Source organism: Canis lupus, chromosome 16 (genome assembly GCF_048164855.1).
Source record: "Canis lupus baileyi chromosome 16, mCanLup2.hap1, whole genome shotgun sequence".
Taxonomy (NCBI): Eukaryota; Metazoa; Chordata; class Mammalia; order Carnivora; family Canidae; genus Canis; species Canis lupus.
In genome coordinates this window covers 43,423,255-43,435,764 of record NC_132853.1, presented here as the reverse complement: position 1 = coordinate 43,435,764, position 12,510 = coordinate 43,423,255, and the positions used below count along the sequence as shown (strand labels likewise).

The window sequence follows — 12,510 nt, the reverse complement described above, 5'->3', positions numbered from 1 at the left end:
GAGACACAGAGACACACAGAGAGAGGCAGAGACATGGGCAGAGGGAGAAGCAGGCTCCATGCAGGGAGCCTGATGTGGGACTCGATCCCTAGACCCCAGGATCACGCCCTGAGCCAAAGGCAGATGCTCAAGCACTGAGCCACCCAGGCACCCCGACCTCTTGGTTTTTAGCCACAGGGGCTTGTAGACCCCCAACTGGTTGTAGACCTCAGCTCGTGGGGCCCACAGGTGCAGCAGTCCCGGGGAGAGGGAGAGTGGCACAGCCCCTTCTCTGCTGAGGGGTCTTGTTCCCAGGACGGCAGCCCTCACGGCCCCCCAGGAGCCCGGAGCTGGGTCACCTGGACTGCCAGCCACCTGCCCGCGGGAGCCGTGATGGAGAATCCTGGTGGCAGGTGTGGACACTCGGCTCTGAGCCACTCCTCGCAGGGGGCACGTCGGGGGGCAGGCAGGGGGTCAGCATCGCACCAGGGCCCGTTCACCCCGTTCTGAGAGAGGAGTTTCTGCGCCGTCGGTTCTCTGTGCTGACACTCTTGGGTGGTCGGGGCACTTGCTAACACACTAGCTCGTTCCGTGTTCAGGCGCCTCTCGCGGTGAGGTGCGCGGGCACCCATGCCCAGATCGGCCCCCGTGGAAGCTTGCTCAGACACGTGGCTGCACAGACATGCACGCTCACGGTCCTCACGGTGGCCCTTGGGAAGGCATAGCCATCATCTGGGTTTTACCAAGGAGCAAGGTCAGATGCAGAGAGGGGCCCCAGACGAGCTCTTGGGCTCAGCCGTCGTGCTCCAAGCACCAGGCTGCGTAGCCTTGCAAGGGCTTTGTTTGTCCTCAGTTTGCAGCAGCAGAGCCCAAGGCTCAGCAAGGTCTAGTGACTTGCTCAGGGTCACCCGGTGGCCCGTGGGGCCCCGTTGACCCTACAGGCGGGTGCTCCCTCGCAGACACTCGGTGTAGTTCCCGCCACCTGTCAGCAGATCACCTTGCGGGAGAGTTTGCATCAGTAAATCAGTATGTTTTGTGTTTGACAGAGGGCCTGGAGAAGCCAGCGTGTCCCTGCCCGTGTCACCGAGAGGCCGGCGTGGTGCGAGGAGGACGGGGTTCGCTCGGGGGGGCTCTCCCCTGCTCTTCTCCCGGCCCAGCCCCCACGGGCCCCGCAGGCCCCAAGCCCTGGGCCTGGCACGCTGCCCCCACCCTGGGGGGCCGCCCTCAGTTTTCATCATTGCTGACGACGCATCCGCCTCATGAAGCGGCTGAGACGGTGCCGAGGGGGACCCGTTGTGCCTTGAAGGAAATTGTCTTGTCTTCCCTATCTTTTGGAGTCTGCCCCACTTAGGGGGGGCCTCCTTCACTGTTTTAAGGGGTCCTCCTTCTTCCTCCTCCCTCTTCCTCCCTCCCCCCTTATCCTCCCTCCTCTTCCTCTCCCTCCTCTCCCTCCAACTCCTCCCTCTCCCTCCTCCCCTTCCCTCCTCCCCTTCCCTTCTCCTCCCTCCCTCCTCCCCCTCATCCTCCCTCCTTCTTCTCCCTCCCCTTTCTTGTCCTCCCTCTCCCTCCTCCCTCCTCCTCCCCCCTGCCTCCTTGACCCTCGCATGCTGCCTCTCCTTAAAGGCACAGATGCCAGATGGTAACTGCGCACCTACTGCGTGTCGGGCTCTGCCCGTGCAGCGTCACTGCTCCTGACATCCACGTTGGGAGGGATTCCACTCTGCAGCTGGTTTTACTGATGTGGCTTGAGATGTTCAGTGTTGTCCTGCCCACCGTCACGGCTGGTGAGGGGCAGAGCGGGGATTTTAAACCAGGACTGGAAGGCCGTGTGCTTCCCTGAGGCTCCGGCCTCTGTTCAGAGCCGGCTCGGCCCCCAGCTCCCCTGAGAGCCTCTCCTGGGGACCCGTCTCCTCCAGGCCGTGGCTCGACCTTTGGATTTTTCAGCCCTGACTCCTTAGACCTTGGTTACGAGGTTTTATTCTCAGCTACCTTGAGTTGCCTTTTGAGTGCATCTACAAGGCGGCAAACTTGAAAATCCAGAGCACGTTCTCTAACAGGACTGTCGCCCGGAGCATCAGACACAGGGCCAGGCACACCGCAGAGATCTCTTTAAGTACCTGCTAACTTGGAAGGAAAAGCACTGAAGTGGCACTTGCGTGTGTATGACATGCCACCTTCTGGTGACATTACACCTGCAGGTGACTATTATTAGCCTCACTTTACAGCTGAGAAAACCCAGAAGCGCACCCAAGGTCAGACAGCTGACCTGGGAGCCTGCGGTCTGTGCAGCCCACGACCGTCAGCGGGGGACTTGGGCACCTGGGGGGCAGGTGGTGGCTCCGAACATGAAGCTTCATTCTTTCCTATGAGCCGCCTACGTGGACACCAACCTTTAAACAAAAGAACAGCTTTATTGAGAAATAACTTAAATCCAGTAAAATTCATCCTCTGTAAAGGTCTGACTCCGTGAACTTCAGTCGATAGGTAGAGTCGTGTGACCATCACCACAGTGCAGTTTCGAGACATTTCTGTCTCCCTCCTCACACGGGCCCAGATTTCCTGCTGCCTGGCCAGCCCTGGGTCATCTGCTCTGCAAATTTGCCCTATGGGGGCATCTTGTGTCCACGCAGTCATAGGACATCTGGCTTCCTTCACTCGGGGGTTCTGAGAAGTGGCCAAGGGGCCACCACTGACTTTTCGTTGAGTCGTGTGTGTGTGTGTGTGTGTGTGTGTGTGTCCCCAGACTTAACTGCGGGCCCCAATACGGGTTGATCAGAAGCATGCACCTGGTTGGGGGGTGTGCTGGGAGGGACGGGGGCCCCACCTGGGGGTCTGAGCCCTGTCTTCTGTGCCTCCCGCCGGGGGCTCCCAAGCTGTACACCCCACCTTGCCAGCCAGCTTTAATGGACCTGGCTTCCTCCTTCCGGGCGGTTTCGGCTTAATTAAGTCATAATGACAGACGGAGAAGCTCTGTTTCCTGGCAATTAAAGCAAGTGGAAGATTGGAACTTGTGCCAACCCTCCTCCCAGCCAGGAAGGACTTGACCCTCCCATGGCCTCGCTCCTGCTCCCCAGAGAGCATCTGGGAGGATGTTGGCAAATTCCCTCCTCTCTCCGACGCTCCCCATGGCTGCAGCTGATTTTTCTCTTCCCTGGCTGATTCTCAGGGCTGTTCTATGCAAAGGTAAAAAAATAAAAAATAAAAAATAAAAAATAAAAAATAAAAATAAAATAAAATAAAATAAAGAAATAATAATAAAATAAAATAAAATAATAAAATAATAAAATAAAATAATAAAATAAAATAAATAAAATAAAATAATAAAATAAATTTTTTTTATTTTAGATGTATTTTCTAAATTTCCCATTTAGATGTATTTTCAGGGTTTTCCCTCCCTTCCTCCCTCCCCAGCCCCAATCCAAGGAGGCAGGGAGACAGAGAGGAGCCATTTATTCATTCAGCCAGCACATTCTGGGGTGTCTGGTTCTCGGAGGCTCCCCAAGGGGCAGGGAAGGGAATATACAAGGTGGACAGCTTGAGGCTGGGTGGACGGTAGCACCCGCTCCAGATAGGGGAGCAACCGGGGTGCTGCTGCTCGGAACGGCCAGGAGGAAGTGGATGCAGAAGCCAGGGCATGGGGGTGCGGGCTGGCCGGAGGGGGAGAGGGGGCAAAGCCACAGTGTGGCCAGAGCAGGTGACCAAGCCCTTGCTCCGAGGCCGGTGGCCCACAGATGTGCCACAGGGAGGCCGCAGGGCTGTGGCTGCTGCCATCGGGGGGAGAAGGCAGGGGGGTAGATGCCTGGTGGCAACCTCGAGGTGGGTGTGGGCTGTTGGGGAAGCCCCCCACCCCCACCTCAAGCACCCCTGGCCACACAGTCCATGCTTTTCCCAGCTGCCATCCCTCGGGGGTGCTCCGGTGGGTTTCCTTCTGTTCTCCAGCACCGATCCAAGCACTCGCTGCTCCGAACCCCCTGGCACTTGGCAGCCCTCTCTGCAGCATCCTGCCTCCTTGCCATCAGCTTGTACTTTCCGGCCCCTGTTCCAGGCCCACGTTACATCCTGGAGAGTCCGGATCTCACAGCAGGTGGTTTGATCCTCCTTCCAGCGTAGCCTCTCGTGTTCCTTTTCTCTCTCCTGTTCCGACATCTCTCGTCTTGTTCTGTTTCCTCGCCCGAATAATACCTGCAAAAAAACCCCAGGATCACGGTTTGCTGAATGGCAGTACCCAGCAGACGACCACCGGCTTTGGCTTCGTCTCATATAGACGAGGCCTGTAAACCGCCTTTTCTCCATTTTACCTTTCGGTCAGACTGGGCATTTCAGTCGTAAGATGCAAAGTGCAGGTGCATTCCTGGCCTCCGCTTTCCACTTTTTTTTTTTCTCCTCTCGAGCTGCACATCCTGGAGATACCTGGAGACTCTTCAGTTATGTTCTTGGGCCTGCCTGGCACCCAGCTGCCACCGAAGGACCGTTGGTCCCCATAAGTGGATTTCCAGGTTCAAGGTGGGGTGTGGAAATCTTCACAGTTGGAGGAGAAACTGGAGTCTCAGCCTTGCTCCGCGTCGCCGGGGGGATCCCTCTGTCCATGTTCCCATGTTGGCTGCACCCCTCTCTCCCCCTCTCCTCCTGCCTTCCCATCCTCCAAGGACCACTGGGCACGTGTGTGAGGGGATGGAAAACAGGGATTCCTTCTGGGCATCGAAGAGTCTTCCTCTGTTTGTAGCTCTGCCCTGCAGCTCTGAGCCTTGAGCAAACAGCCCTTGAAAGGGGAGAGCTGCTGTGTGCTCCCAGCACTGATGGCCTGGCCCCAAGTGCCACCAACTGCCCTGACTTGAGAGTTGCTAAGTGGCCCTGCAGGATGCAAGTGCGTGTGCGCACGTGTGTGCATGTGCGTGTGTGTGTGTATGTGCACGTGGATACACACGAACACGTTTGTGGTAGGGGTGGCCGAGCTTCTCTTCCAGGAAAGCTCTTCCAAATCCTGTCCCGAAAGGAGGGGAGGTGATGGGAAACGTCACGGAGGTAAACGTGACAGCGAGGAGCACGGAGGCTGTTACTGTTCATTTTCACGCAAGGGACACGTTGAAACGGTGTCAGAAAATTCGAGCCCTTGGCAGTGGCCTGGGGATGAAATATGTCTGAGGTCCCCTTGCCGCGCTCGACCGGATATCCGTATCACAGCAATGTGACAGAGCCACAGTAGCGGGTCCCTTCCATTCTTCCGTCACTTTTACACGACAGGAGACGTACCCACGTCACAGTGTACCTTGTTCACGATCCTTCGTGGCACGAGGACCACTGACTCAGTGGACCATTGTTGCCTCAGCATGTCCCCAGTGCTGGGTCTTTGGGTTTCCATTTCTCACCCCAAGGCTGTCATGAACATCTTTGTACTTTTGTGCATTTTTTTTTTTTTTAAATAACGAGCATCTGCAGTGACTTGAGTCTCCTGACTTGACAATTCGAGATCCCTTGTCCCCGTTGCTTTGAAACTGTGGTGAGTTTGGGAAGAGGAGCAGAGCTGTGGCCCCTGCTCCCTCGCCGTTGGGAGGTGGGGCGGCGGTGGGACCTGGTCAACGGGAAGCGGCCTTCGCGGTGGCCGGAGAGGCCTGGGGGGCTGTCCGTCGCGGGGCCGTGCCCTCTCCCTCTCTTCACCCTCCTTCACTTGCAGGGAAAGCTCTCGCAGTGTTCAAAGCGTGGAGCCTCGTTGCTGCCCTTGCTCCCCCAGCACTGCACACTGAGCCCCAGGAGGGCCGGGTCCTCCGCTTGCCCATCCCCTGGTCTCCCTCAGCTCCTGGGGAGGCCGTCCCCTTCCTTCGGCTCCCTCCTGCCTCCCCCTTCCTGAGTCTGCCTCTCCCAGGACCCAAGGCTGGTCCTCCCTGGCCTCATGGAGGAGGGGGAACAGGAAGCCCAGGCCCCAGCGTTTGCCAGAGGGTCAGTAAGATGGGTTGATGGCCAAGACCCTGGAGACCCCGCTTGCCATGCTGCTTCTAGAATCCTCTGATGTCAGTGCTGAATCAGCCCTGGACTCCTGGGCCCCGGAGAATGGAGCAGAGGGGAGGATCCTGCGGTGCATGTACGTGCGTCTGATTTTGTGCATGCCGCCGTCCTGGGGCTGACAGGACCTGTGTACCTGTCCCTATGTCCCAAGCTGAGGGCTTGCCAGTGGGCTTGGACGGTGTCCGTCACGGAGGGTTTTGCTTTCCCATCTGAGTGCTCTCCTGCCTACAAAGGGGAGGGAAAAAAATAAAATAAAAGGAAGGGAACAGTAGAATGTTCCTCAGCCCTACAAAGAGTGAAGTCCTGACATGCTACAGGGTAGTTGAGTCTTGAAAACATTATGCCCGTGAAAGGAGCTGGAAACAAAAGGATCACGTATTGTATGATTCTGCGGCTATGAAGGGGACAGGAAACGGGGTAAGGATCGCCAGGGCCTGGAATAGGGTGGGGGTGAGGGCGCCACTGCTTCATGGGGGCGGGGTTTCCTTTCAGTGGGGTGAGAATGTTCTAGAACAGAGAGTGGGGAGGGCAGCACCACAGTGTGGCCAGGCTCGGTGCCGCTGAATCCTAGAGAGTTTTGTTAGGTGAATATTATCATAAGAAAGATGGAAAGGAGGGTACGCCTGGGGCTTGGCCATAGGATTTGTTTCAGGGAAAGGCTCAGAGTTTCATCTACCCGGCTTTCTGCACCTGGCCGGCCCTCTGTGCCTCGTAGGAAAGCGTTTGGGACCCAGAATTGGAGGAGGAGGCCCTTTGCAAAGTTCCCCCAATTTTTCAAGAGTCTCTTGGCAAAGGGAAACTACGTGAGCTATGTAGAACCCACGTCCTGGGGTGGTGGGTGCAGAAGCTCGACCCTCAGGGCGGAGAAGGGGCTCCCACGGAGAGGGGGGCTTCCTGGGGCCCACTTGCAGGGGTGCCTAAGGGATCCTGCTTGGGGACACAGGTCCCTTCCTCCGGGGCTGCTCCCGGCCTCATGCAGACTGTCCGAGGTGCTTTGGCCTTCATGGGCCTCTTCCTTCCTAAAAAAAACAAAACAAAGCAAGCAAGCAAGCAAACAAACAAACAAACAAAAAACTGTATAACAGAACCAAAAGCTGTGTTGGTTTCCATACAACCACATTGACATTATATAGTAAGACATTTCCTTCAGCCTAGAAATTCGTGTTCTTTTTTATCTCTTCTGATTTTAAAATAAATTAAAACATTTTCATGGCCCTTAAAAATACCATGGGGCCTGCCTCTGTGCCCCCGGCCTCAGTTACCATGACCAGGCCTCTTGCCCCGAGATGAAGGTCCCCCAAGGAGTGGTTACAGCTCCCCCCGGGGGCTCAGCCACGGAGCCTGCCCCCCCTCCAGTTCTCGTCCTCGGGGAGGGACAACCGAGGGGGGAAAACCGAGGGTGGTGGCTGGGAAGGGATGCTCATACGGCTCCACGCACGAGCCCTGCTGAGCCATGGCTCACTCACTGGGTGGATGTTCTCCTGGGGCAGAGAATATAGTTATGTACGCAAAGCAAAGCTTATTTCCAGATCCCTTTCTCCCAGCATTTGGATTCACACACCACGGGGGACACAGGGAGAGGCAGGGCTGCCGCCTTGCAGGGACGATGGTGTGTCCTCGCCGACGGAGCTGGAATCTGAAGGCAGCGTGCGCTGCGGGCCGCCCGTGTGGACCAGGCAGGAATTCACAGACACCCGGGGCTGGAACGGAGGCAGCTTTCGTGATGAAGGGGGGACGTATCCTTGGGGTCGTACATAGGTTTCAACAGACTCCCCCTTCTTGTGGATGTAGGAAAGGCTCACATTGTCATTGTCTGCCCAGAAACCCTGTTGGGGATTGCTTTTGACATAAAATATTTATTAGGACAGGACAGAAAGGGGGTAAGTACAGAGAAAAATTGGGGCTGGTGTATTTAGCCCATGTTTTTGATCCTGATGCGAAGTGGCTGTGCAAGTTGGCGGCTGTTCCTTGTTGGGCCATTTGTGTGAGGGCAGTTCTGGCCTGGAGGGACCGCTGTCAGGGGTGCCGGGGGTGTCGGGCTGGGTGGCAGGGAGGCCACGCTCTACCGTCGGCCTTGGGGCAGGAACACCACCCGGAGGGGTCGCTTGTCCTCTGGGCGGGGAGGCCTCTGGGGATTTGGGGCAGGTGCCTTGTCTCTTTCTTGTATTTTCCAAACTCCTCCGGGGCAGGACCCTGCTGGGTGATGCCGGGATGGGAGGGGGGTGCAGGCAGGTCCCTCGGGGCCCACCGGCAACATGCTCTGAGGCCCACACCCATTCCTACCTCACTTGGTAATAGGGTGAGATACAGCAGCAGTTGTAACATAATGTGGAGCATAACCTGATGAGGTTCTTAACAGCGGAGGGAAGTCTCAAGGCAGAGAAAGGGGCTGCAGACCTCCCAGCCGTGACTCCCCCTACCGCTGTGTGCAATGGGCCAGGGCTCCTGGGGACGCGCCCTGGGCTCCGTCAGCCACACTCACCCCAGGTTTATCCCAGCTCCGAGTCACTGAGGCCGGCGCTCCTGAGAACAGGCTCATGTTTGCCTTTGGGGAGGTGCTGTGCTAACATGAAAACCACCCTGGCCGGGTGACACCTCCCCAGGCTCTGCCAGCAATGGGCCCAGACATCAGGTCGTGCAAGTCACTTTGCACTTTGGGGATTTACACTCCTCATCTGCAAGTGGGGTGATGGAACTAGCCATCCAGGGGGCTGGGGCTGCTGTCACGAGGTGGTGAGCACCTGTGCATGTCTGCGTGTGGGGGGAGAATGTTCTGTAAAGTGATGTGATCTCAGATGTTCAGCGGTACCGTCTTTTTTTATCCTCATAGCACTCGGCAAGCGTGGGCATCTCTACAAATGCAGAGCGAGTGGCCCGGGTTTGCAGCTCCTGGTGTCCCCAGGTCCCTGCTTACTGAGCCAGGCTGAGAGGGGCCTGCATCTCGCAGCATCTTGCAGCTCAGATGGTTCTGGGGTCTGGAGTGGGTCTTTTTCTTACCGCTTTTTCGGCCCCTGGAGCCTGCCCAGGGCCTGGTGACGGCCAGCCCGACTCTAGGGCAAGGGTGCCCTCTAGTGCGTAGACGAGGGTATCGAGAGTATCGCAGGCGCTTCTCCACATTGTACCAACTGGAGGCTGGGGCTGAAGACCTGAAAATCCAAACTGCGTTTTCTCCCCCGGCTTGGACGGTGCTTTAAAGACGTTGTGGGTCTTTGCAGAATGTTCAACAGGCTTAGTACGCTTGGCCTTGTCGCCAAATGAACGTAAGGCAGTTTGCTTGCAACCTTATTTTTATAAGTAAGGCAAATAAAGGTAGAAAAAAATAAGATGAAACCACGAACAAAGCTAGGATAAAACGGTCTGCTATAATCCTTAAATGTGGCATGGATATGGTCTAGGGTGGTCTAGAGCTTTCCAGATCAGTCAATTCTCGGTAGATGACATTGTCTACGTGCTTTGGTAGAGATGCCCCAGCCCTCTGGGCTCCCCCCACCCCCCAAAACACCATATTCTTACAGAGACTTTGGAACTTCAAGGTACGTTTGGGTTCATCTCCTGTCACATCTCTCCACGGAGGTGTAAGCATCAGAGAGCAGGTCTGTGACTCGGAGGAAGGCGGGATGGTGCAGGGCCAGCCCGGTGTAACCAAGGATGCTCTTGAATATCCAGAGTGGTGGTTCTCCAGCCTAAGTGCATCTGGGCCACGTGAGCGCTGTTAGAACACAGATCCCTCTTCTGCCCCCAGAGTTTCTGATGCGGTAGTTCTTGGGTGGGGCCCGGGGATCTGCATTTCTAATAAGCTCCTGCGATGCTCATGCTGCCCGTCTAGGGATCCCACTGGGAACAGGTCAATCCACATCTTTCCATGAATGCTTGCAGGCAGCAGAGCTTTTTGGTGACTACTCGCTGGCACAAGCTTTTAAAGCTCTGCGCTGTCAGGCCCAGGAGGGTGGCTCTTCCATGCGGGTGTTAAAGCGGAGGGCCCTGCTGAGATGGGGCTGCCACCTTCATGTGAAGATGGAGGGACTCACGAGAATGGGAGGCCTTGTCTCTGCTGTGCTGCAGCTTGACGGTCACCAGAAAGCTGTTGCACACGCGAGTAACAGGAGTTACAAGCTCGAGGGCCAAGGTTTGGCTACAGGCTGTCGTATTTTAGCCTAGAAAAAAAAATTTTATTTCATTTAATTAATTTATTTTTTAAAAAGCCTTATTTATTTGAGAAAGAGCAAGGGGAGGGGGAGAGGGAGAGGGAGAAGCAGACTCCCCACTGAGCAGGGAGCCCGATGCAGGGCTCGATCCCAGGCCCTGGGATCGTGACCCGAGCTGAAGGCGGATGCCCAACCTACTGAGCCACCCCAGTGCCCCCAGAGCCTAGAAAAAGCTTTAAAGCTGTTGTTCCTAAACATTCACCTTGACCTTTTCAGAAACGGAAATGAAACCCCACATCTCAGTAAAGCAAGTTTGCCATGCAGACTCCTGGTGTCTTCCTCACGATGCAGGCTGCCCAATGACCTCCCTGCATAAGGGGATGGTCCGCCATGTGGGTTCTTTGAAACTGGTTAGAGGTCAAGATAATCTCCCACAAACAGAGTCCTCAGTTCTTGGAACTGGATACACACCAGGGCAGGTGTCCATTAGGGCTCCTTCCATGGTTACCACAGTAAGATCATATCCTCTCCATATAACGGAATAGGGGTTGGGGGTTCAGGGGGGTGGGTAGGCATACCCCGTCGAGAGGGAGAAACCACCACCAAAAATTGGCAGACCATTTCTGAAGCACTGGTTTAAATGACTTTCACCTGTTAACTTATTTTTTTTTAAAGATTTATTTATCTGGGAGAGAGAGACAGCACACAAGCAGGAGGGGCAGAGTGAGAGGGAGAGAAATTCCAAACAGACTCTCCACTGAGCACAGAACCCAACATGGGGCTCTATCTCACGACCCTGAGGTCATGACCTGAGCCGAAGCCAAGAGTCAGATGCTTCCCCGACTGCACCACCCAGGCTCCCCACACCTGTTAACTTACTTAATAGTTGCTGTGCATCACTAGATCCAGGAGCTGGATGAGGAAGGCCAGGCCCTCTGCTAAGCCAGGGACCCCGGGGTCATGCATATAGGGAGTGGCCGAGCTGAGGTTCAAGCCCAGGCTGTCGGGTTGTCTGTCTGGAGCTCTGAGGTTTTTTTGTTTGGTTGTTTTTTGTTTTTTTTTTTGTTTGTTTGTTTGCTTTTGGAGCTCTGAGGTTTAAAAGATGGGGGCCAGGAGCTCTGCTCCCCACAGTGGGGATGGTTAGCACGCTTGTCGAGATGAGCTCTGCTAGCCCTGGCTCTGAAGGGTGAGCCTACAGGTCATCTCAGGGGTGAGGGGGGTGCACTGAGTGGCCTATAAGAAGCTTGGCTCTTGGGAAGTCTCAGGCAAAGAAGAGAGTCCGAGCTAGGGGTGGCCTCTGTCCTCACCTGTGCACCTCTCCTTGACATGGGTGGGGTCTGTCGCCACCTAGTGGTCCTGTGCTGTATCGGCTCTTGAAATAACCGGGATGTTTGGGACAGGGAGGAACTTGTCTGACTGGGACCCCTTCCGGGGGGGGCTCATCTCTTACAAGAGGACCCCAAGGGCTCTGATAGGGCGAGGGGGCGGTCTTCTATGGTTCCGGTCTTGAAAGGGGCCAGGAGGCTCACGGAAGACAGCCGGTGCTTCAGGGCCAGCCCTGGATCCGAGGCACCCCTGAGCGCCCTGTGACCTGGAGGTCAGGTTCCTTAACTTTCCCCCACCGCCCGGTTCCCATTTATAGGCAAACTGGTGCTCAACGTGGTTTGGGAATTAGAGGAAATAAACTGCCTGGCACACAGTAGCTGTTCAACTGCCTTTCGTGATGGCCCGTGGACCTGGGGCCAGTGAAGCTGTGCGTATACAGCTTGCTGACCCCATCCTACTGTATCATTCCTGGGGTGGGGAGTAGGGTGGATAATGGTTTGGGCCAGTTATCCACCTGTCGGATCAAGTAGAGTGTTTAAAATAAACTTTTTAATCGTCCTGTAATGATTCTGGGTTTCCCGGGGAATTTGAAAAGTTAGTACAGAGAGTTCTCGTAACATCTTCCGTAACCCTGGGGTAGTCCTCAAACTAAGAGACTAACATCCGTGCAGTGCCAGCACCTGAACTACAGACTTGATCTGCATTTCCTTCGTTTCTTCACCGATCCTTTTCTTTTCTTTCTTTCTTTTTTTTTTTTTTTAAGATTTTATTTATTTATTCATGAGAGACACAGACAGAGGGAGAAGCAGGCTCCATGCAGGGAGCCCGACGTGGGACTCGATCCCGGGTCTCCAGGATCAGGCCCTGGGCTACAGGCAACACCAAACCGCTGAGCCACCCAGGCTGCCCCAATAACCCTTTTCTGGGGGAGGATCCAGTCTGGAATCCCACACTGCATTTAGCCTTCTCCGGTCTGGGCAGTTTCGAATGACCTTGACGATTCTGGACAGTGCCGGTCATGCGTTTTGAAGAATGTCCTTCAATTTTGGCTCAACCGTTT

The 12,510-nt window shown here is 55.5% G+C and overlaps 1 protein-coding gene and 1 long non-coding RNA gene across 2 annotated transcripts in view; one reads left to right on the top strand and one right to left on the bottom strand.

The window, feature by feature from the left end:
• The window catches only part of LOC140606902 (uncharacterized), a 52,086-nt gene that overhangs the window by 18,634 nt on the left and 20,942 nt on the right, over positions 1-12,510 (top strand). The gene's annotated exons all lie outside the window — the stretch shown is intronic.
• On the bottom strand, positions 3,413-6,555 carry LOC140606896 (uncharacterized). Its single transcript, XM_072780985.1, has 2 exons — positions 4,278-6,555; positions 3,413-4,161 (listed from the first exon to the last, which is right to left on the bottom strand). Exon 2 carries the CDS (start codon positions 4,123-4,125, stop codon positions 3,433-3,435), a length of 693 nt encoding a protein of 230 aa, XP_072637086.1. The 5' UTR covers positions 4,126-4,161; positions 4,278-6,555; the 3' UTR covers positions 3,413-3,432.